We start from the raw sequence: 24,034 nt of genomic DNA on the forward strand, positions 1-24,034 counted from the left end.
AGAACTGGACAATAAGGTTATGATGATCCTTTCCCAAAGACTCTGTTCTGTCCAGTTAGTAGAGAATAGACCTCTGGCATTCAATGAATGAAATTCCTCTTCTCTGCTGCCTGTTGGGTCTTGATAAAAGAAAGGGAGGATTATTTATTGGGAGATATGGAAATCTTCTGCTACTTTGGGCAGGAAGAATGAGTCTAGGCGGAGTACTACCCTATCTCCCAGGATTCTCAGACAGGATTTGGATCTCCCAACTCTCCTTGCTGGTGTTATGGCTACCAAGAAAGACGCTTTCCAGGATAATCTGTCAATCTAAATTTGGTATATTGGTTGGAAAAGTAGCATAGTCAGATCTTTGAGTATCACATTCAGGTCCCAAGATGGAAATACATTAGATCTTCTTGGGTCATTCTAGAAACTGTTATCATGAATCTTTTTATCCACTGATGATCCACCATGTTTTGGTAAAAAAGGAACTTAAGGCTGACAGCTGGACCTTAAGGCGGGCTTTGCACGTTGCAACATCGGTAACAATGTGTTACCGATGCTGCAGCGATAGTCCCGCCCCCGTCGCACGTTCGATATATAGTGAAAGCTGCCGTAGCGATTATTATCGCTACGGCAGCTTTACACGCACATACCTGCCGTGCGACGTCCCTCTGGCCGGCGACCCGCCTCCTTCCTTAGGGGGCGGGTCGTGCGGCGTCACAGTGACGTCACACGGCAGGCGGCCAATTGAAGTGGAGGGGCGGAGATGAGCAGGATGTAAACATCCCGCCCACCTCCGTCCTTCTCATTGCAGCCGGGAGGCAGGTAAGGTGAAGTTCCTCGCTCCTGCGGCTTCACACACAGCGATGTGTGCGGCCGCAGGAACGAGGAACTACATCGTACCTGTCGCTCCCCCGGCATTATGGAAATGTCGGAGGCTGCAGCGATGATACGATGACGACGATTTTGCGCTCGTTCATCGTATCATCTAGGATTTACACACTACGACATCGCAAGTGACGCCGGATGTGCGTCACTTTCGATTTGACCCCACCGACATCGCACCTGCGATGTCGTAGTGTGCAAAGCCCGCCTAAGGGTGCTAGGTTTTAATTGTTTTGTCAGACCATAGTGCAATGAGTCCATTCTAGCTCTGTCTGGATGAAATGGATCCAGCATAGTAGACAGACACCATAAAGTGAAAGTTTTCCATATTTAACAGTAGATGGCATTTTTAATAAGTTTTCTGCCTTTTTACAGGGTATGTATGACGGTAGCTGTAAGGCCTCTAGTTTTCAGAATTGAGGCTTCAAAAGCCAGGCTCTGAGGTCTATGATATATCGGACCTGGGTGTAGAAGGCCGTGGTCTGGAGGAAGGATATGAAGATTCTACACCTTCAAGACGTTTAAAGCTTCGAACCAGTTCCTGTTTGGCCACAGATGTGCTATCAGAATAGTTTCGACCTTTTCTTTTCTGAGTTTTTGAAATGTCCTTTGTAGCAAGAGAATGGAAGGAAACGCATAGGCCAGCCTGAACTTCCAAGGGTGGGCGAATGCATCTACCTTCGTAGAGGAATCGTTTGGATTCAGGGAGAAATATAGATCTACTTTCACATTTTGATGACTTGCAAAAAGGTCTATTTCTAGATAAACCATTAGAAAACTTTAAATTCTCCCTCCTACTTGTTTGACGTCATTGTCTTTCTTGACATCAATTCTACTATGTTACTATGTTGATGCACTGGTATATCCTCGAAACGCGTAGACCGATGGAATAAAAGAATACGTTTATAACATCAACGTGCTACATTTTCATTTTGGCTGATGTGCGGCATTAACCCCCTTTTCACTCTGATTTGTATGCACATCCACGTGGGGCTGCAGCAGACGCCATCATCCTATGCTCTATCAGTGGTTGTGACTATCACAACCATTTCAGGTGAGTGTATTTTTCCTGATCTACCTCACTGATCTGTTGGTATTACACTATCAGCGCTCCTTATTTTTCAGCTTTGACATCAATTCTGAAACTTTCTTCTTTTGCAGATTTTCGGTTCAGAAAGCAACTTCTTATACGAAACTTTATCCAACAGATAATCTAGAGCTGAACCAAACACATATTCTCCCCTGAATGGGATAGAGCAAAGTTTCAACTTAAGAAACAACATCCACGCTCCACATTTTCAACCAGAAAGCTCTCCATGTTGTATTTGACTAAGGATCTTGCTGCTATCCTCACCGATTCTGCTGAAGCATCTGCTAGGAATCCCATCGCCCTTTGAAGGAGAGGCAATGAGGCCAGAAGGTCTTCTCTAGGGGTGCCACAACAGAGATAATCTTCCAGTTACTGCAACCAACGGAACCTGGCTTTTGTTATACAGGTGGAAACAACATTAGTATTCAGAGATGATGCAGCTGTCTCCCAAGGCTTCCTCAACAGTCTATCCATCTTTCAATCCAGCAGATCCTTGATCTGAGAGGAATCATCAAACAGTTCAAATATGGAGAGAAAAGGGTTAATAAACCGCGCTGCCGTAGAAAGGAGGATTCATGTAGAAGGAATGATTTTATTTGTCTACGCGTTTCAAAGCTTTATGACTTCTTCCTCAGGACAAATCAGGATATGATCATTTCTTCTACATGTATCCTCTTTTCTACGGCAGCACGGTTTAATAACCCTTTTCTCTCCAAATGTGAACTGCATCTCCATGTGGGTTCTGCTGCAGCCGTATTTACGCCATTACAGTGGTTGTGACTCTCACAACTACACCATGTGAGTCTTCCCTTACAGGACCTTTGCTAACAGTGTTTTAGGAATAGACCCTATTTGCGCTTACTGTCTCTTCCAGCGCTTATAACCGAGGAATCATTAAACGGTAACTTCGCTTTTTTTGCTACTTTAGTCACCGAGATATCCACTTTAGGAATCTCCATCCAACATTTGACTATATCCTCATCTAATGGGAACTATTCTTTAGTTCTCATGGGATATTTACAAGTTTCTCTGGGAACTCCCACTCATCCAGAATTAAACTCTCTACATTATAATGAATAGGGAACACTATCTTCCTTCTTGATCTTAAACCTCTAAACATTTCATCCTGGATTGTATGTTTTTTTCTTCTTCTACTCCCATTATATCTCTTACTGTCGCTGAGCTCCTCCATGTCATGTGATGAAAAATAGATTTTTTTTTTTTATCCCCTTGGTCTGAACTGCGAGTCAGGTTAAGCTCCACTTCTTCCAGCCATTCCTCAGGGACAGATACCCCTGTTTCAGAATCTGAACTGCCCCTAGGATTGCACTTCTTTTTTGCTCCTGATGACACCATAGTCAAAGATGGAAAACAGGAGGCTATGGAAGATTGAATCTTATGACGCACCATTCCTCTTTAATACATTTTTTTTCCATACATCCCTGACTTAAAGGCTTTTTACAGGTAGGGGAAGATGTCAGGTTTTTATTACAAATGGTACATTTGCGATTTGTAGTCTTAACTTTGGTGCAGGATCCTTGTCCCCCTAAAAGGGGAGATGACATGAGAATAGATCCTGCACCAAAGTGGCACCTAGCCATACCAGCAGTGGCGTAACTAGAGTTAGATGGAACCCGGTGCAAAGTTTGGACCTGGCCCCCCATGCCAACCGTGCACAGACACTCAGTGTACGGAATAATGACGCCGACACTTGGAGAACAGGATAGTGTCACTGACACTTGGCTCCTTCCTCAGTACTCATGTTTCCCATGATCTGAAATCTCTCTATCAGCACCAAGCTTTCCTATGTTCTAATATCCATCTTGTCCTCAGCACACACCTTCCCCATGGTCTACTAAACATCTTTCCCTCAGCAGGCAGCTTTCCCATGATATCAGAGCATGGGAATGCTGAGTGCTGAGGAAAGGATGTATAGCAGAGCATGGAAAAGAGCCTCTTTCCTTCAGCACAAAACTTTCCCATCCCCTGCTTTTATCTTTGTCCCCCCTCGTATATACCGTAGCTCTCCAAATACTATAATGACCCCCACATAGCCTTCCATATAGTATCATGGATCCCACATAACCATTCATATATTATAATGCAGCCCCCATAGTCCTTTATATTGATTTATGCAGCCCCCATACCTTAGACCTCCATGTAATATAATGCACCCCCATAGTCCATGTATATGGTGTACTTCATATTATATTATGCAGGTAGTAAAAAACGGAACACGTTTCGGAGTGACAACTCCTTACTCTGAATCGTTCAGAGTAAGGAGTTGTTAATCCGAAACGCGTTCCGTTTTTTCTACCCTGCCATGTAAATTGGATTTTATTATGGAAGAACCCTTATCTTTGTTGAATAAAGAAAAGAAACGTTTAATTCAATTGGAACTTGGAGGCTGGATCCCTTTTTTTCTCTTCAAGTTCAGTGATTTCCTGCAGCCTGGTCTGGCTGTTTCCTGATCCCTGCACTGTTCCTTTTGGTAGTTCTCCAGGTGGGTGAGCTGGTAATTTTTCCTCTTATTGTGCCCTCATAGTCCATGTATAAGGTGTCCTTATGCAGCATACATACCGTTTAATGCACCCCCATAAGCCTTTGGCCGCTGTGTACTCACTGATTAAAATAAATAAATAAATAAACAAGTCCTCGCCTCGTTCCCCCGCTGCTCCGGTCAGAGCGTCCTCCCATCCTGCTCTCTGCATGTCTCAACACAGCAGTCGCGCAGTAGTGACGTCACTGTGCTCTGCTGTACTGAGACGTCGAGCACAGGCACAGGTGGAGAATGATGGATGAAGCAGAGCGCTCTATCCTTCATCATTACTTTATGCGAGGGCCCGCGGATGAGGGGGGCCCAGTGTCGCCACTGGCACCGGGCCCCTCTGGCTCACGGGCTCCATAGCAGCCGCGTGATCTGCCACTGAACTGTGAACAGCGCAGCTCCTCTCTCACAGAGAGGAGCTGGCTGCTTCTCTGCAGGGTGGGCGTCAGGCACCTAACCCTAGCAGTCATGATCTCTGCAACCGCTATCATTACTCCCCTGCATATCAGCAATACTCAATCGGCCTGAGTTTGCGCTGGGCTCTGGAGATGCATCTCTAAGACATCTTCTTCATAGTAGAACCTCGGTTCTACCTTAAGGTGTCTTCAGCCAAGGTCAGATATAGTCCAGAGACCGAGACTCAGCCTGCTGTCATCCAATAAGATGAGACTTCTCCTCCTCTATTATGATTGAGCGCCTAGTTGCAGCATAGGCGGTCCGCAATTCAATTTCACATCAAATAATACTGTATGTTCCACCCTGGAACACACCAGAAGTGACATTGTGCTACAGGACATTGTCGGCTTTTGTCACTTTATGTGCAAGCGTAGCACACCGGAGACAGCCGGAAGGAGCAGAGTGATGCGGGCCGAGGAGCTACGGGAAGACCCCAGCTTGACACCATTCAGCATTTTCCCGGGGCGTAGAGGAATGGTGTAGTCTCACTCCGGTAGGAATGGGAGCAGCATACAGAAAAAGTAGGCAGAGTGATCGACCCCTGATCGCCTGTCTGGCTATCAAAAGGTAAAACTGCTGGAGTGACAGTTCATGGGTCACAGCACCCCAGGAAACCTCTTCATGCCCCACTGAGGATGGAGGGAAGGGCGTTTCCTCTCCCCAATTAGAATGGGGAGGCAACCTCCTGTGATGCTGCCGTGGAGGGGATTAGAGAAAAGTGGGACAGGTGAAATCCATTTGGTATTTCATATGTAATAAGAGTGTCAGATTTTTTTTCTCGCGTAGTATCCTTATGCAATCAGTTTTTTTCTCTTAGCAGCCATTATTCAACAATCATTTGCAGGACCATTTACAGTGTTCTATGCTACAGAATGGTAATGTATCCGTAAAATAACGGATTCCACTAGGATAGTCTGTGTGGCATCCATTCTTTTCTCACACCCATAGCCTTGAATAGGTGACTCCTATTTGATTTACAAATCCATTCACAGCATGTTGCGATTGTTTACCCATGCCGAATACAGCTGAGAAAAATAAAAACAAATCAGCACTCCCTCATTAAAAAACATGGGTCAAAGTGGAATGCAATTGTTTTCTCGCATTGCACTTGTACGATTTATACACCTGTGTGAGCGAGCCCTTACAGGCTTACTCTTCTTCCGTATAACCAGTGGGACACAATCAGTTAACCACACAGAAAGGCGTAGACTATGTAGGTAGGAAGCACAATTGTCATACAGGTCATGAACTGCTGAGCGCACTAATAAAACACTTGTGTGCGCTTCTATCATCAGAAACATGAAGCCGACTAGTGGATTGTCAGAAGATCACAAGTCCGGGAAAAAGGGGCAGGCTGCGTGACCTCGCTAGCAAACATGGTCTAAAGGGAATGCATCAGCTATTGTTTAACTGTGACGCTCACTAGCCATTTTACAAATGTGCTAGCCTCTATGACACCGCTATGGCAGGAATAGGCTGCTTTAAAAGGAAAAAAAAATATTAAAAAGGAAATTGTAATATTATTAGGCCCCTTTCACACATCAGTTTTTTGCCATCAGTCACAATCCGTTGAAATGTGAAAAAACGGATCTATTTTTTTCTCCTTGACTTGTATTAACAATGGATAGCCTCACGTTACATCCGTCGTACGATGGATCCATCGATAAATGTGACAGAAACAACGTATATAGTAACGTTTTTTTGTGTGCGTTGAAAAAAATTGACGGCGACAGATCCGTCGCCATCTGTCGTTAGTTGTAATGGAAGCCTATGGGCACAGGATCTGTTGTCATCCGTCAAATGACGGATCAGTCATCGGATTCCGTTTTTTATAACCGAGCATGCCCAGAGATGTTGTAAAATCACTGCTGGTCAGGAAAAAATGGTACGACGGATACTTTTTTTTACAGGATCTGTTGCTTTTGTTTTACCACAATTTGCAACGTATCCGTCCCAAAATGGATTGTGACTGATGTAAAAAAACTGACGTGTGAAAGAGGCCTAAGGGAACCCCGCTGATCAGCCGTCTGATGTGCCATCCTTCATTTAGCTGATTGCTGATAAGAACCCAACCCCCACTTTGATAGTCATCACACCTTATAGTGATCAGCTGACAGCAATCCCTCCCAGTCTGCCCATCAACATCCATATCCTTTTCTGCTAGATTCATAATTTAACTAGTCCCTGACCACGCATACCTTCTGGTTTGTTACGGGTTAAGAAGCTGTATCATTTTTCTTGTTCCCATTTGGATATCTAAATAATTTTTGCATCTTTTTTGTGATATGTGAGGCTTAATTGTTATGTTATTTTCGTACTTTTTTTTTTTCCTGTTGTCAGGCATTATAAATAGGATAAAAAAAGGATATGCATTCCCCTTTCTGTAAAAATTATATTTATACATTGGACTTGTTTTGTTTTCCGTCAGGGTTAGGACTAGTAACAGCAATTTGGATTGGTAGTGGCTTTTTAATATTTACTTACTTTATATACACTTTTCATTCATATATTTCACGTATAAAAGATCTTTGGGGGGCTTTTCAACATTTAAATATATTTTTATAATCCAATTTTCCCTGTAATTGAAGATTGTATATTAGCCCAAGTTACAATGGCTAATGTCTCCTGGCTGCATAGCAGAACTGACTATATATCCTTGAACGAAGCAGCGTCGGCTCCCTCCCTACACCCGTTGATCACATGACCGCTGGGTCAGAGGTAGGGACTGCAGTTAGCTTTTCCTATTAGTGTAAGTTCACACAGTGCGTTTTTGCGCGTTTTTCGGGTGCGTTTTTGCTCAGAAAACGCTGTGACATTGCTTCCCCAGCAAAGTCTATGGGTTTTCATTTTTGCTATCTGCACACAGCGGGTTTTTTTTAGCTGCGTTTTTGTGGTGCCCACAAAAACGCAGCATGTCAATTATTTTTGCGTTTTTCACTGCGTTTTCCACCCATTGAGTTCAATGAGATGTTCAAAAATGCAATGAAAAACGCAAATTGCAAATATAGCTGCGTTTTATTAGTTTCTATGACTAAAAAAGCAGCTATAAACGCAAGGGGTGGGTAGTACAGTGACATGTACAGGAAGAGGATTCCTTCGGTTGGTAAACACAGAAGTGTGAATCCTCCCGGTACCACCACCGCTGCTTTCACCTCCTGTCTGGCGCTATGTACGCTCCCGTGTGGCGCCATGTCCGGACGGGAGGTGGAAGCAGCTGCGAAATCAAAAGTGAACAGTAGAAAAAAAAAAATGTCATACTCACCTGTCTGCAGACTCCTGGTACATGTCCGCTCCCAGCTCCTCTTCCCGGTACCGCCACCCCTGCTCCGACTGTGTGCAGACTCCCGGGCATGTCCGATGGCTGCAGGACCTGCCGCTGATCAGCTGATGCGGTCACCTGACACATCAGCTGATAGTATAAGTCTCGCTGTGAAGCCGGCATTTTACCGCCCGGTCGGCTTAAACTATCAGCTGATGCGGTCAGGAGACTTCATCAGCTGATTAACGCCGGGTCCTGCAGCGATCAAGAGTCTGCACAGAGGTGTGTATTTATTTATTTTTTTTCACTGATGCATCAGCTGATTGTATAAAAGCAGTTTATACAATCAGCTGATGCGTGATGTGATTCACGTCCTTGAACCTGACACATCATCTGATCGCTTTGCCTTCCAGCAAACCAATCAGATGATATTAGATCTGAATTGGACGGCGCAGGACCCTTGACCCAGGATTACTGCAGAGGGGGGTTCTTTATTTCAATAAAGATGGAGTCACTAATTGTGTTGTGTTTTATTTCTAATAAAAATATTTTTCTGTGTGTTGTGATTTTTTTTTTTTATCTTTACTAGAAATTCATGGTGGCCATGTCTAATATTGGCGTGACACCATGAATTTGGGGCTTAGCGTCAGCTGATAATACACAGCTAGCACTAACCCCATTATTACCCAGCGAGCTACCCGGCATCAGGGCAGCTGGAAGAGTTGGATACAGCGCCAGAAGATGGCGCTTCTATGAAAGCGCCATTTTCTGGGGTGGCTGCGGACTGCAATTTGCAGCGGGGGTGCCCAGAAAGCTTGGGCACCCTGCACTGCGGATTCCAATCCCCAGCTGCCTAGTTGTACCTGGCTGGACTAAAAAATTGGGTGAAGCCCACGTCATTTTTAATTCATGAAATAATAAAAAGCAAAAAAAAAGGGCTTCCCTATATTTTTGGTTCCCAGCCGAGTACATATAGGCAGCTGGGGGCAGCCCGTACTTGCCTGCTGTACCTGGCTAGCATACAAAAATATGGCGAAGCCCGCATCATTTTTTTGGAGGTGCAAAAAACTCCTACATACAGTCCTGGATGGAGGATGCTGAGCCTTGAAGTTTTGCAGCTGCTGTTTGCTCTCCTGCATACACTAGTGGATGGAGTATGCTGAGCCTTGTAGTTCTGCTCCCCCTGCCTCTCCCTCCAGCATACAGTCCTGGATGGAGGATAGTGAGCCTTGTAGTTCTGCAGCTGTCTGCTCTCCTGCATACACTAGTGGAGAATGAAGAACATATTGAAGAAGGAAATGACATCAGATCTTTTTTTTTTTTTTTTTCAACTATCTTTAATGGCATTGTTCACTGATTAAAAAACGCAGCAAAACGCAGCCAAAAACGCACAAACAGGCATGCAATTTTTGCAGGCTTTTTTTTGGATGCTGCGTTTGTGTGCGTTTTTTGCGGGAAAAGACGCACAAAAACGCAGCGTCTAAAAAACGCAGTGTGTGAACTTAGCCTTACTGTACAGTACCATATCTGCCTTTTTTATGGGGAGCTTGGATGTGTCTGACAGCCGACTCCCGCAGCTGTTCAACACTTCAGTGACATTATACAATGTCACTGCAGAGTAGTTTGCAAACTGTCTGGACATTTCAAGTCTATGGGAGGTCCTGAAGTGGTTAAAGAAGCAAATAAGCTTTTGACAAATAACTGAGAATAAAAGGATCAGTCAAGTTGCAATTAAACAAGCCTTATTCATTTTTTCTTTTACATCACGACTGAATAGTTGTTCAGTCCTGGCAAGTTCAGACAATGTTGCTCCTATGTGATGTGCATGGGCACCTTACTGGACTGTAATGTATGGGCTTATACACAGGGTATACATACTGCAATATGGATGGGGGAAAAAATAAAACTAATAATAATAATAATAATAATAAAAAAAAACATTGAGGCTTGAGTTTCAAAATCCATGTTATACCTGCTGACTGTTGTATAATTTTCACCCTATGCATTAAAGAAAATATGCAATTGATGTAAAATCGACGCTGCATATAAATTTCTGCAGATTTCTTATAATCTCATTCATTTTGCTGCTACTGTAATACACTGCAGATGGTCTAAACTACAAATCCACATGTAAAACTTCATATGTATCCATTATGTGTCTCAGTAAATAAATTACATTTTTGAAAAATTATAACATATACTGCAAAACAGTATCACTTATGTAGCAAGTCTTCACAAATGCTTGCTGTCATTCAATAAGAATCCTTAAAAGGAATCTCAACAGGTTTTGCGACCTCATCTTACAGCAAAACAATGTAAGGCCCTGTGCGCATGCTGCGGTTTTTGCCGTGGATTTGCTGCATGAATTGCTGCAGAAAATGTTTATAACCTTTCTGCAGTCCTTCACCAGCAAAACCTATGGTAAAAAAAATGATGTGCGCACACTGTGGTTTTTTTCCCTACAGGTTTTGCTGCAGAATTTCAGCAGCCAAAAGAATGAGCATGTCACTTCTTTTCTGCAGGTACCTGTGGTTTTTGCCATAGATAATAGTAAAAACCCGGAGGGACCAACCCCCGGAAAAACCACGGCAAAACCGTGGCAAACTGCAGAAAAAACGCGGGTGCGGTATTCTGCCAGAGGGTGCGGATTTTTCTTAACAAAAGTCCATTTTCTAGTGAGCACATAGCCTTTGGGACTGTGTAGCTCGTTAAAAGATAAGCAAGTTGATCCCTTTATGATCCCAAAGAAATAGGGTTTTGAAGTTCTCGCTATGTGTTTGCAAGTCCACTGAGGTGTGAGGATGCACTCACAGTGCCTCAGCCTAAAAGCTCACTCACATTACCATATAAGGCTACTTTCACACTTGCGTTGAACGGTATCCGTTGCATTGCGTTGTGTAACGGATGCAACGGATGTGTTGCATATAGTGACACAACGGATGCAACGGATGCTGCAAAACAACGCAATTCGTTTTGATTTTTTTTTTTTTTTCCCGGTTTTACCAGCGGCAGACTATAGTGAACGATCAGCTGATCGTTCCCTGCAGCCGGCCGCTGGGTGATCAGCTGATTGCTCCCAGTAGCCGGCCGCCGGGTGATCAGCTGATCGCTCCCGGCCGCCGGGTGATCAGCTGATCGCTCCCGGCCGCCGGGTGATCAGCTGATCGCTCCCTGCAGCCGGCCGCCGGGTGATCAGCTGATCGCTCCCTGCAGCCGGCCGCCGGGTGATCAGCTGATCGCTCCCTGCAGCCGACCGCCGGGTGATCAGCTGATCGCTCCCTGCAGCCGGCCGCCGGGTGATCAGCTGATCGCTCCCTGCAGCCGGCTGCCGGGTGATCAGCTGATCGCTCCCGGCCGCCGGGTGATCAGCTGATCGCTCCCTGCAGCCGGCCGCTGGGTGATCAGCTGATTGCTCCCAGTAGCCGGCCGCCGGGTGATCAGCTGATCGCTCCCGCCCGCCGGGTGATCAGCTGATCGCTCCCGGCTGCCGGGTGATCAGCTGATCGCTCCCTGCAGCCGGCTGCCGGGTGATCAGCTGATCGCTCCCGGCCGCCGGGTGATCAGCTGATCGCTCCCTGCAGCCGGCCGCCGGGTGATCAGCTGATCGCTGTCACTTGCCGGCGCCCGGGCATGCCGGCGGGCGGGCGCTCAGCTGAGCGCTGTGACTTGCCGGCGGCCGGGCATGCTGGTGGCCGGTCATTCAGCTGAGCGCTGTCGCTTGCCGACGGCCGGGCGCTCAGCTGAACGTTCGGCCACCGCGAGCCAAAATAAAGTTTGATTTAAAAAAAAAAAAAAAAAAAAAAAAAAAGAGCATGCGCAGTGAAATCCAGAGGATTCCGCTGCTCAAAATAACGTTACATGCTGCGTTCCTCCCGCTGGGCGGAAGCAACGGAGCGTCGCCCAGCGGAAGCAACGCAGCTCCTTTTGGTACAATCCGTCAACCATACAAGTTTATGGGAAACAGCGGAATCCGTTAACGGATTCCGCTGTTTCCCAAAAGGGCGGATTGTAACGGAAGGAAAATAACGCAAGTGTGAAAGTACCCTAACATGAACGATTGCTATACAATGTTATATCGTAAATTTGGCATGAGAATGTCACAGTCGGTTCTCTGCTACATGAGATGAGTGACAGGTTCTGGATCAGTCGCACTTTACCTGCTGACACTCTGCACATTTAGGCCGGGTAAACATATCCGGCTTTTCACCGGTTTGACGGATGCGGCGCACGCCAGTACAGTGTATACAGTACACTGGCAGCGCAACAAGCGCCGGTCACATGCTGTCATGTGACCGAAGCATGTGACCCGGAACTTGCGGCACTGCCACTGTACTGTATCTTACTGTACTGGCGTGCGCCGCATCCGTCAAACCGGCGAAAAGCCGGATGTGTGTACCCGGCCTTAAATGTAGTTTCCTTTCTTTCAGCAGTCAGAGGGTTAATGTCAGTGTTTCTTGACAGCAAGCATGCCATTGCCTTAGCCAGGTGTTTCTGGTTTGGAACCACACCCAGTCCCTTTGTATACCCTCTACTTCCAGCAGAGGGTGCTGGTTATTCTCATTGCCATTGGGATGCTGACCTTGGAGCTGGAAGGAGCTGTTTGAAACCCTCTGCTGAAGTTGCTGTGGTGGCTGCAGTCTTGGTGCTGGCTGCAGTTACCTGTTGTTGTGTCCCCTCTGTCTGTCTTCCTTTTCCAGTGTGTTGTTTTAATGCGGCGGTGGGGCTAGCGTCCTTCACCTGCCCACTCTCTAGCCAGGGACTACTGTAGGGACTTTTCAGGGCTTCAGGTTCCTGCTAGGTGACAGGTGAGGAACCTGTATAGGGACTGTCGAGGAGTGCCGGGTGCAGTGGCAGGTAAGTGGGAGGTGGTGTCCATCTTTCCTCTCACTAGCCATTGTTAAAGTATCCCACGGTATACCCCTTGTTTGTTGTGGCGATACGCCTATTGTTCTGTGTTTTTTGTTTGTTTTTTTTTTGGCTCACACTGGACTCTCGCCTAGTCGTGACAGAGAAACATAGGCAGCATGCAGTGTTTCCACAAATCGAATCAAGGGTACCCATAAAAGTCTATGGGAGCATGTGAAACATGGGACATCACTCTGATGACATCTGAGTGCAGTCCAATATGCAGAGACAGGCAATGGAGAAGGAGTGGCTAATCTCTCCATCTTCTTACCTGTACTCTGATTCTTGCATGCGAGAGAACTGGATCACAGTAGAATGACACTGGATCACGCTGGCAGCAGAGCCTGAGCCAAGTGTCATTAGCAGATTGCACTGGATGCTATATGCCAGTGTGACCCCGGCCTAACACTGTGTTCCCTGCTGTGTATGGGAGCACATGACTTGTCAATCACCAGAGGAGACCGACACAAGGCAGGGAATACAGCGTACGGCAAGGAGCTGTAAGTGCATCATGACATCCAATGCATTTGGAGACATTCAGAACTTCAAAACTCTATTTCTTGCTGTTGAAGCATTGCTTTCGGGTCATAAAGAAATCAACTTGCTTATCTTTTAATCTAATAATGCACATACATATAATTCTCTACTCCCTCAAACCATTTATGACAGGCTCCCTTTAAATTTTGCTTGGTGGTCCGCACATCCATGCTGCTTGTTAGAAGACATAGGTCTTATGTACTGTGGACTTTAATTCTAATCTACTAAAACTATTCAAGTTATTTTCACCATTCAACCATTTTTCCTACAAGTCCATAGAAAACAATATAATGTACAGTTTCCCTGAATGAGAGCTACAGTCACCCTGATCTTCCAGTTTCACGAATGAAATGGAAGCGCTGCAGTGCAGACTGACATGCTAGAACAATGGGAGAACAATGGGAGAAAGAGCGGAGGAATAGAAGAGTGCATTGCCAAAAATAAAAATAAATATATATATATATATATATATATACACACACACACATACACACACACTGCTATATATTGCTATACATAAGTACACACGTTAATATTATTATTATAGCTTGTCACCATAATTTAATGCACCCGAGCAGCTGCAAGTCTAAATGATTTCTTCCCGGTCCATTCATAGCAAAAGGAAGAGGAACAATTCATCACCTTCAGGAGCAGCGTTCTCTTGTCTTACCACAAGCAGCTCTGCAAGTCAGCAATGTCACACAGGACAATGTTATTTAGAGGGGGAAGAGTAATGTTCGCAGCCACTAACCTGCAGTTGGGGGGAGGGTCCAGAGTGATATCTGCCAGTTCCTTCTGAATCCTGCATCAAAGAAAAAAGCAACAGTTAGAAATGCTGCACGGAGGGCCTTCCGCCTGCACCGGGGTGTGGGGTGCAGTTTACGGCATTTACATACAGGTCTCAGGTTTAGGCCTCACTTTTATGTCCATGTTTTTCACGGACACAACATTTACCAATTACAGTCTATGGGGCTGTTCACATCACGTACAGTATTATCCTTGTGCTGTCTGTATTTAAGGCTCTGTGCCCACGTGTGCGTATTGCATGCAGTTACGCACATTGATGACACACTGATCCAGAACCTGGATGACACCGGTGCTATTTCATCACATATGTGTGTAAACACTGAAGTGTGACTGAGGCCTTTAACAGAATCACATCATGTAATCTGGAGCGACCATCTAAGGCCGGAGTCATACTTGCATGGGACGTGCGCGAGAATCGAGTTGCATCACCCGCCACGGCCTGCCGCTCTTTGAACAGGAGTGTGCTGCTGCATAGAAATACATGCAGCTGCACGCTCCTGTGCGGAGATCGGCAGGCCGTCCATAGGGGCTGCGATTCAATTCTCAAGCACGTCCCACGCAAGTGTCACTCCAGCCTAATTCAGGGGTCTTTCTCAGCACAGGGGCTCCAGAGACTATACTATCGCTGCACGGACTCGAGGGGGCACCGACACCAGCACTTCTTTTAAGCTGGATGTGCATCCCCGGACAAACATTTAATTGAAATGTATTGTGGAGCAGAGATCGGCTCTCTGCACCTCCAATACCAGCCAGAGTCCAGCAGCTGACACCTGCATGCTGTCATGGGCAGCATATGACGTCATTGCCATTCGCTGACCCAGCTGTGGAGGCCAAGAGCACATTGTTTGCCATGGGAATGAAGATAGATGAGAAGTATCTTTTTTTTTTTGTTGTAATGTATATGTGAAGAGAGGTAGAATGGGGGACTTAGCTACAAGATGGGGACCAGGATGGGGGACATGATTAGATGACAGGGACAAGGATGGAGAACATCGCTACAGACAGGACAAAGATGGGTGAAGTCATCACGATGGGGGACATCACTACAAGACAGTGACTTCACTACAAGACAAGGACGTCATTACAAGACAGGGACCAGGATGGGGGACGTCATCAGGATGGGGGACGTCATCATGATGGGGGAAGTCACTACAAAATGGAGACTGGAATTATAGGACATCACTACAAGACGGGGACCGGGATGGAGGACATCACTACAAGACGGGGACCGGGATGGAGGACATCACTACAAGACGGGAACCGGGATGGAGGACATCACTACAAGACAGGAACCGGGATGGAGGACATCACTACAAGACAGGAACCGGGATGGAGGACATCACTTCAAGACGTGTCCGGGATGGGGAACATTGGTACAAGATGGGCACATGCCCCCAGATGAAGCTAAGGCGAAACGTGTGGGGTGAAGGGACGCGAGCTGCTCAGTCTAGCTTATGTGTACAGAGGTAATTATGAGCTTTGTTTATACTTCCACCTTATGATTCCGCCACCACAGGCTTTATTATATAACCTGTAGGTTAATAAGGAGTTTTTTGCATTGACTAATTGGTGTCCATCCTATTACCCCAGCGTATTGGTGATGTCCTTTAGTTGGTGGCTTGGATATGTATTTTACATGAATTTTCTCTTTATATGCTCTTACTCGGTTTCATAACTCTCCTTATAGCTGCAATATAGGAATCTTGTATGCAGCGTACTAGTGGAGATATTGGTCCGTGTCCCTTTAGAGATATATATTTTCCAACGGTTTGAAGCACTGTCTGCTATATTGTTGTATGTTTTTAATATTATCCTTTAATAAAAATTTGGTTTATTTTATTAATGACTCACTTCCATTGTTTCAATTTGTATGCTGATTGAATGTTGAGATATCATATGGATTTTATGGTGGTTATTTTTTTAACCGTAAGGCTATGTGCACACGTTAAATATTTGGTGCAGAAATTTCAGGAAAATGGTAGTCTTAAAAATGCATCGCAAAAAGGCGCCTTTTGATGCATTGTCGCTATATTTTTTACACATTTTTTTGTAGTGCCTATTTTTCTCACTCATTAGTGAAATCTGAGTGAAAATAAAACAGTGAAAAAAAAAAAGAGTGAAATTTGCAACAAAAAGGCTGAAAGAATCGACCTGCTGAAGATTTAAATCTGCACCAAATCTGCAAGGAGAAAATAAGCAACGTGTGCATGAGACTTCAGGATTCTCACTCACTTTGCTGGCATCAGGAAATCCTTCAGGTTTTGTGACAAATCTGCACTGAAAATACGCATCAAAAAAGCGACAAAATCCCAACGTGTGCACACAGCCTTGTAGAGATCCCCATTAACCTTTGTCCGGCTGAATAGGTACAATTGTAACTATTCTGTTTTAAAATTGCAATACATTTTTTTTTCCAAAAGCCGTAGAGGGCTGACATTTCGTGACATCTCAGCAGTTTTGGTCCAGAATATATTGGCCACATTTCAATAAAATATCTCCACCCCCTTCCGAGATAAGGGGTCGCGGGTAACGTTGTAAAATTATGCAGCCTGACGAAGGTTAATGTAGTGGAATCAGACAATGAGCGGAGCCTATCATTCCGGAGACAGGGAGGACATGGCGAAGCAGAGGACACTCGCCCGCCCCCCGAGATGCTTTGCAGCCAGTTTTCTTCCTCTGATCATATCCCCGGCTCAGAAGCTGCTGCCTGAAATGTTTCCAATAACGTAACTTGTTAAAGGGACTATTATTCAATATGGAAGTCGTATCAAGCATATTTCCGCTACAGTTCTGGGCCACTTGCCAGATAATGGTTTTAGTCTAGCAGCTTGTATGGCCAAACTTTAGAAATGATTCAGGAGCCGGTTTATGTTGTCAAATTGAACACAAGCCGTGGGAAAGTTAAAGAAATATTGCAATGAACTGTAATGAGGGTTTATAGAGGTTTGCCTGGCACTAATACGTCTCAGTCCATAGGTCGCTTCTCACGTATCCACACATGGCACTAATCATTTGGCACCTACACGAATCATTCATCCTTATTTTGTAACCGTCTAGAAAACATGTTTTATTGAGCTGACTTATGTGAGAAGGTTGTAAGGACGCATAGCATGTAGATATACTGTATATGTCTGCACTATAGAAATCAACATTATCTATACAGTGATACCTCGGTTATCAATGAAAACCAAAACAATTGTTTCCATAGGAATCAATGTAAATTCAATTACCGTAATTTCTTCTAGACACTCTCTAAAACACAGTCCAAAAACACATTTTACAGAGAATAAAGATAGTGTTTAATACTAAAAACCATAAGAAATTAATATAAAATGAATATAAAATACTAATGTAAAAAATGTAAAGTAATGTAAAGAATGACCACGGAGTTTTTGTCATGCGCACTACTTCAGTATGAAGCCAGGACGTGCACACTCAGCTTCATAGTGCGCATGACCCAAACTCCAGGATCATGCGCACTGAGCCGAAATCCCCCGTCGGGTGGCGATGGCGGCGGAGAGGTGAGTGAGATCATCGTCTGATGCTGCGCATTCATTAGCATGTTAGCACGCACACAGGGGCATGACGATGGAGCCGACTAGCCAGGGGAAGTAACGCCCAGGGACTAGTCCCCGAGCTCATTAGCATACTGTAAAAGATCTTTAGAAATACTTTTTCTAAAGATCTCTTTATATATGCTAGTGTATACAGGGACGGTTAGGCAGGGATTAGCAACATGCACCCAGAACTGCTCGTGGTTCTGGGTGCATATGGCGCCTAACAGGTCCCTTTAAAGGGGCTGTCCATCAGCACAGCTATGTAGACTGTGTATTGGCCGCTCCAGGGTACTGCAGATCAACTATTATTCAAGTAATATTATTCCTGGACAAACCCTTTAAGGCCCCTTTCACATGTTCGTTTAAAACAACCACACGTGTTGCACGGTCCGTTTGTCCATCAGTCATCCTTGTTTTCCAGTATGGTTAAAGGAAGAATGAAATTACAAAGCTTTTACATTTTGCAATGTTAAAGGGAACCTGTCGTCACCAGTTTTTTGCCCTATAAGCTGCGGCCACTACCATCGGGCTCTTGTATACAGCAGTCTAACATGTTGTATATAAGAGCCCAGGCTGCTGTATAGAACGTAAAAACACTTTATAATACTCACCTAAACTGGTCGCTGCGGTGGATGTGGCTCAGATGGGCGTCTTCGTCCTCTGGTGCCGGCGCCTCCTCTTTCGGCAATCTGTCGTCCTTCTGAAGCCGCATCCGACGTCATCCACACTCACCAGCAATCAGGTCCTGAGCAGGTGCACTTTTATCTGCCCTGAGCAGGGGAGATCATAGTATTGTAGTGTGCATGCGCGGGACCGGCGAGTGTGTATGGCGTAGATGCGTCATGCACCGCGGCTTCAGAAGGAGGACGAAGATGGCCGAAAGAGGCAACGCCGGCACCAGAGGATGAAGACGCCCACATGAGCCACATCCACGACAGCGACCAATTTAGGTGAGTATTATAAAGTGTTTTTTATGTTCTACACAGCGGCCTGGGCTCTTATATACAGCATGTTAGAATGCTGTATATAAGAGCTCACTGGTGGTGGCCGCAGCTTATAGGGTAAAAAACTGGTGGCATGTTCCCTTTAAACATGTATAGCACACGGACAACACACAGATGTCACAAGGATGTAATTCGTGAGGTCTACGCGTTCTTCAAGGACTTGTATGGGTTTGTGTGTCCATGCTGCCAGTTAAAAATGGACATGTATAAGTGTGGATCACAGGGACACAAGGTAAGTGAGAAAACATGGAGGTGTGACGATCCCCATAGATTTTTATTGGTATGCGTATGAACGCGTCTCAGGTACGTGTGAAAACTGACACCCCACATACTGGAGACGGAAGCCTTAGGAGCAAAGACTGACTTTAATATTCTTCAATTAGATGACTGACAAAGTGCAGCAAAGCGTCTGCCAAATGAACACCAAGTAACATGGCTACATTGCCTAGAAGTTTGGCAAACATTAAGGCTCCTTTCACACTGCGTTTTGCCTTACGTTCACAGGTCCCGTTGGAGCATCCGTTTGAACCGCCCCTCCTCCACCCTGCAAAACGTGTTTCGGGCGCATGCGCCGACAGGGCCATTGACTGTAATGGAGCAGACTACGACGTTAGCGTGTGCTCTGTTTTGTACCATTTTCGTGTATATACGTTTTCTGCAGGCGAACACCCGAACGTAGTCGACTACGTACAAAACAGAGCACACGCTAACGTAGTGTGCTCCATTACAGGCAATGGCCCTGTCGGCGCATGCGCCCGAAACACGTTTTGCAGGGTGGGGGAGGGGCGGTTCAAACGGATGCCCCGACGGGACCTGTGAACGTAAGGCAAAACGCAGTGTGAAAGGAGCTTTACAGAATGTGAGTGACTGGTATTATCAGCTGTTTTTACATCCTTTGTGTGAGAAGTTAAAGCGGTTATACATACTGATGACCTGCCCATAGGATCGCTCATCAATATCAGATAGGTGAGCGTCCCACACCCCCACCACCGATCAGGTATTATTTGCTTTCGAGGGCCACTTTGGCCCCAATTCATCATTGCTGTTTCTCCTTTTTAGTGGCTTTAGTATTTGCATCTTATACCCTATATGCTTTTTTTTGCCACTTTTTAAGTAGTCTTTCTTTTTTACATTTTTTTTTCTAGACGGCTTTGCTTTTCCAAATGTTTTAACCATATTTAGAAAATATAACTTTATGCATTTTTGGAGCATCTCACTCCATTTTTCTCCCCAGTGTAAGATTTCTACAAGGGTTTTCGATTTGACACCTTTTTGCAACTTCCTTTCTAAAAGATTTGCTGCTTTTGGTGCCAAGTCGCAAAAAAAAGATTTTGCGCTAAATTCATGAATTGTGTGCTCCATTTTGAGGAGTGTGTGGCACAAAAGGTCAGCGAATACAAGGCAAAAAATAAAGGGGACTTGAATAAATCACGCATGGTGAGTCAGCCCTTTCAATGGAGCTGCAAAGCACAGATGTTTAAAGTGTAGTGGCCGCTGCTCGAGTCGCTATCAAAAGAATAGGAGTGGAGCTGCCATACTCGGGACAGCCAATGGAGCTGCAAGGGGTTTACACACAGAATCCATTAGAACAAAACAGCTGATTGGTGGTGGCTGGTGAGGGTGCAGGTTGTCAGACCCCCAATGATATCCTATGGATAGGTAATCAATATGTTGTGCCTGGAAAATAAGTACTTGTCACCAGGTAAAAGTGGCCAGCTTTATTCCCTCTGCCCCTCTGAATAATCCACGAATCCGGAGATATAGACATATATATATATATATATATATATATATATATATATATATATATATATATATATATATACAGAGAGAGAGAGAGAGAGAGCTAATTCTTTACAAGGGGGCGTGGCTCACAGGGTAATTAGGAGTCTAGAACACGCCCAGCCGCTGCCAATCATAGCTTGGCAGCTTATATAGCAGACTATCAATCTCAGACTCTACAGAACTGTGATTGTCAGTGTCCAAGAGGAATGGATGAACGCTCACGGCCCCAGAGAAGACTCTGAAAAAACGGCCAGTTAAATTACATGCAGAGAATTCATACATTTCTCTCCAAAAGCAACACGCTGTCAGGATACTCCGATGCTGCCAGTGGTCATGTGATCTGTGAGAGAAGCCAAACACTTCTAGTTGGTATGTGACCCCATCTATGCAAATTAGATACTTACCATCAAGTGACCAAAACTATCTCAGCAGCCATACTGGTGAATCCTGACAGTGTGCGCACTGCATGCTGTCAGGAGTCAGACGTTTGTAGTCGCATAAAGCGACTGCAGACTTAGACACTCAGACAACCTCTGAAAGTAAAAGTGCCCTAATATAAGAGAATTAATGTATGTAGACGATAGTACATTTTATTTTTACGTGTAAACAACAAGCATATTTATCAAATGAACTGTACTGGAAAAGTGGAGTAGGGCATGATGGAAAACCGCATCATTTATGAAAAAGTTGCACTAGTTTTAATCTTGCTCCATGCAACAGATTTATTAAAAAAAAAAAATATGCAGGACAGGTCTGCTCAACGAGTCTGTGAGAGTGGAGCCAAATTTACTGTTCACTTCTGCCATTTTTAATGTGTGACACAAGACCTAAAAGTAAATGAGAAATAACCTATTGGGCCTCTGTGACCACTAGTCTAGCACGCTCCATCACTGGGCCTTACAGGCATAGGCTACGTTAATAATAATTAATAATAATTTTATTCATTTATATAGCGCTATTAATTCCATAGCACTTTACATACATTGGCAACACTATCACCATTGGGGCTCACAATCTAGAGTCCCTATCTGTATGTCTTTGGAGTGTGGGAGGAAACCGAAGAACCTGGAGGAAACCCACGCAAATACGGGGAGGACATACAAACTCCTTGCAGATGGTGTCCTTAGTGGGATTTGAACCCAGGACACCAGCGCTGCAAGGCTACAGTGCTAACCACTGAGGCACCATACGTTCTCCCATTACTGTGGTCCTCTGGTGTTGACCCAGTAGCACATACAGCTCCAGTCGCGGAGCTCAGGCATCAATAAATGTAGAGCATGCTCATACTGGGTCATCATTTCCATGAAAATATAACTCAATGTGAACCTTAACAGCTCATTACTGTAGAATTATCGTCATTCTCTATATGCAAGCATGTAAAGTCTGCAGCTCCTCTTGCAGGGGGTCACACGTCCAGATGGAGGTCACAGCCCCTTCCACCCTATACAGCCATAATCAGTGTCATTTATGTTGATGAAAACATTCTTCACTTTCTGTATCATAAAATATTTCAGTGCTCAGAGCAGAGGGGACGAGTGACCCTCAGACTAGTAAACCTCCTACTAAAGCCTGAGAATGGCTAAAGGAAAGTCTAAAAGAGCACGGGATGTAAGCTGGTATGTCTGAAGACAAGTGATGGCCAAGCACTACCATGCTCGGGTGCTCAGGACTTGTAACAAGCACTTAATACTCAGCCGGGCTCAGTTCGAGCATAACGGAAGTCAATGGGGGACCAGAAAAATGCTTGAGTCCCCCACTGATTTCCATTATACTCGGGTACTCGAGTCTGACCCATCCGAGCGTCAACTGCTCTTAACGAGTAATGAGCACCCGAGCATGGGAGTGAGCGCTCATCACTACTCAAGACTTGTCTGGCCCTGGTACACAATCTTCTAGGATTTCCATGGTTCTGATCTACACATGGACAATATCACTAAGAGGTGAGAAATGGAGCAAGAGAAGAATCTGGAAAGTCCAGTTCAGACGGTCGATCCTTTTGTTCTCAAAGATGGTTGAGTAAATGGCTCTCATAGAGAACACAGGAGCACTCACACTACACAAGGGGGGGCTCGGGGGAGATAGCTATTGGCCAAAGGATCGCTATCCATCGTGTATGGGGCTGTTAGATTATATTATCTATTTATGAAGCAGACACCAGTCTTCGTACTCATCAGCCAGTCAGCGTCCCCCATTCTTTTAGGTTGTTCACCAGGACTGTGTCACATGCCTGCTCGCTGATGGAGCTCACTACTCGGGTGGGCTCTGGACCTATGACAGGTATCCCATCCGCAGAGCTGCCGTATACATATGTACGGTATATAAAGTGGGCTTTCCCATCAGATCTGTTCTCCATTCATTCTCTGCAAGGCCATTGAGATAGTGGAGCGCAGCTTTTGGCTTTTTACGGCAATCCCCCAGACAATGATGGGGTAGTTGTGTACATGTATGCCAATGGCTCAATTTATAGTGGACCCTCACCGATCAACAATTACCCCCCTATCCTATGAGAAACACCTATAAATGTTAATACTTTTCATTGTGCTACATTTATTTGTGACATGCAACAAACTTTTAGTGTATTAGAAACCAACCAAGAGGAGGCGTGAAGATAGTCCAACACGCGGCTACATGAATATATGTTATTACTCCACCATTGGATGTACTCTGCCTGGTCTGCGCTCACGACAATACTCCATCTCCCCCATGTGTTATAATGCTGGGGTTGCCCTTTAAGAAATTCATAAGAGTGAGCCTGGACATAGAAGCAGAGGTTATATGGTGGGGATGTTGTGTACGGGCAGCACAGATCAATCCGATCCAAGACCCCGATCACTGTCTATAATGACAAGGTCTCCACTGCCATCATGGCATCTACTAGATGACCAGCATCTACAGCGTGGAGGAATGAAATCATAGACTGATCCCATTATATGAAGGCATCTGCCACCTCTGATAACGCCCGATAGCCAGAATGTGGCCAATCTCCAGGCAGAAATCTGTGCATAAGTGTCTGCTGTTTGTGCCCGATGTGATGCCAGGCAGCAGTGCCCATTATTACACCTATCATATCATTACCCCATTATTACATTATCCCCACCTTCCCACAAATGATTATCGTTACCAATGTGATCGGCCAGAGGCATTGTCTGCCTGGATAACACATCCCCCACCCCCCGACACATGGGGGGCACAAACCAAGCCATGCTTCCCCACAGA

At 45.2% G+C, this 24,034-nt stretch overlaps 1 protein-coding gene across 1 annotated transcript in view; it reads right to left on the reverse strand.

Annotated features, from left to right (window-relative positions):
* Positions 1-24,034, reverse strand: part of UBE2E1 (ubiquitin conjugating enzyme E2 E1) — a 66,447-nt gene that overhangs the window by 40,318 nt on the left and 2,095 nt on the right. The window contains exon 2 of the mRNA XM_075316657.1: positions 14,417-14,467. Coding sequence (XP_075172772.1) covers positions 14,417-14,467 — 51 coding nt within the window. The remainder of the gene's footprint in view (positions 1-14,416; positions 14,468-24,034) is intronic.

The sequence above is a fragment of the Anomaloglossus baeobatrachus genome, chromosome 6 (assembly GCF_048569485.1).
Source record: "Anomaloglossus baeobatrachus isolate aAnoBae1 chromosome 6, aAnoBae1.hap1, whole genome shotgun sequence".
NCBI classification, from domain to species: Eukaryota; Metazoa; Chordata; class Amphibia; order Anura; family Aromobatidae; genus Anomaloglossus; species Anomaloglossus baeobatrachus.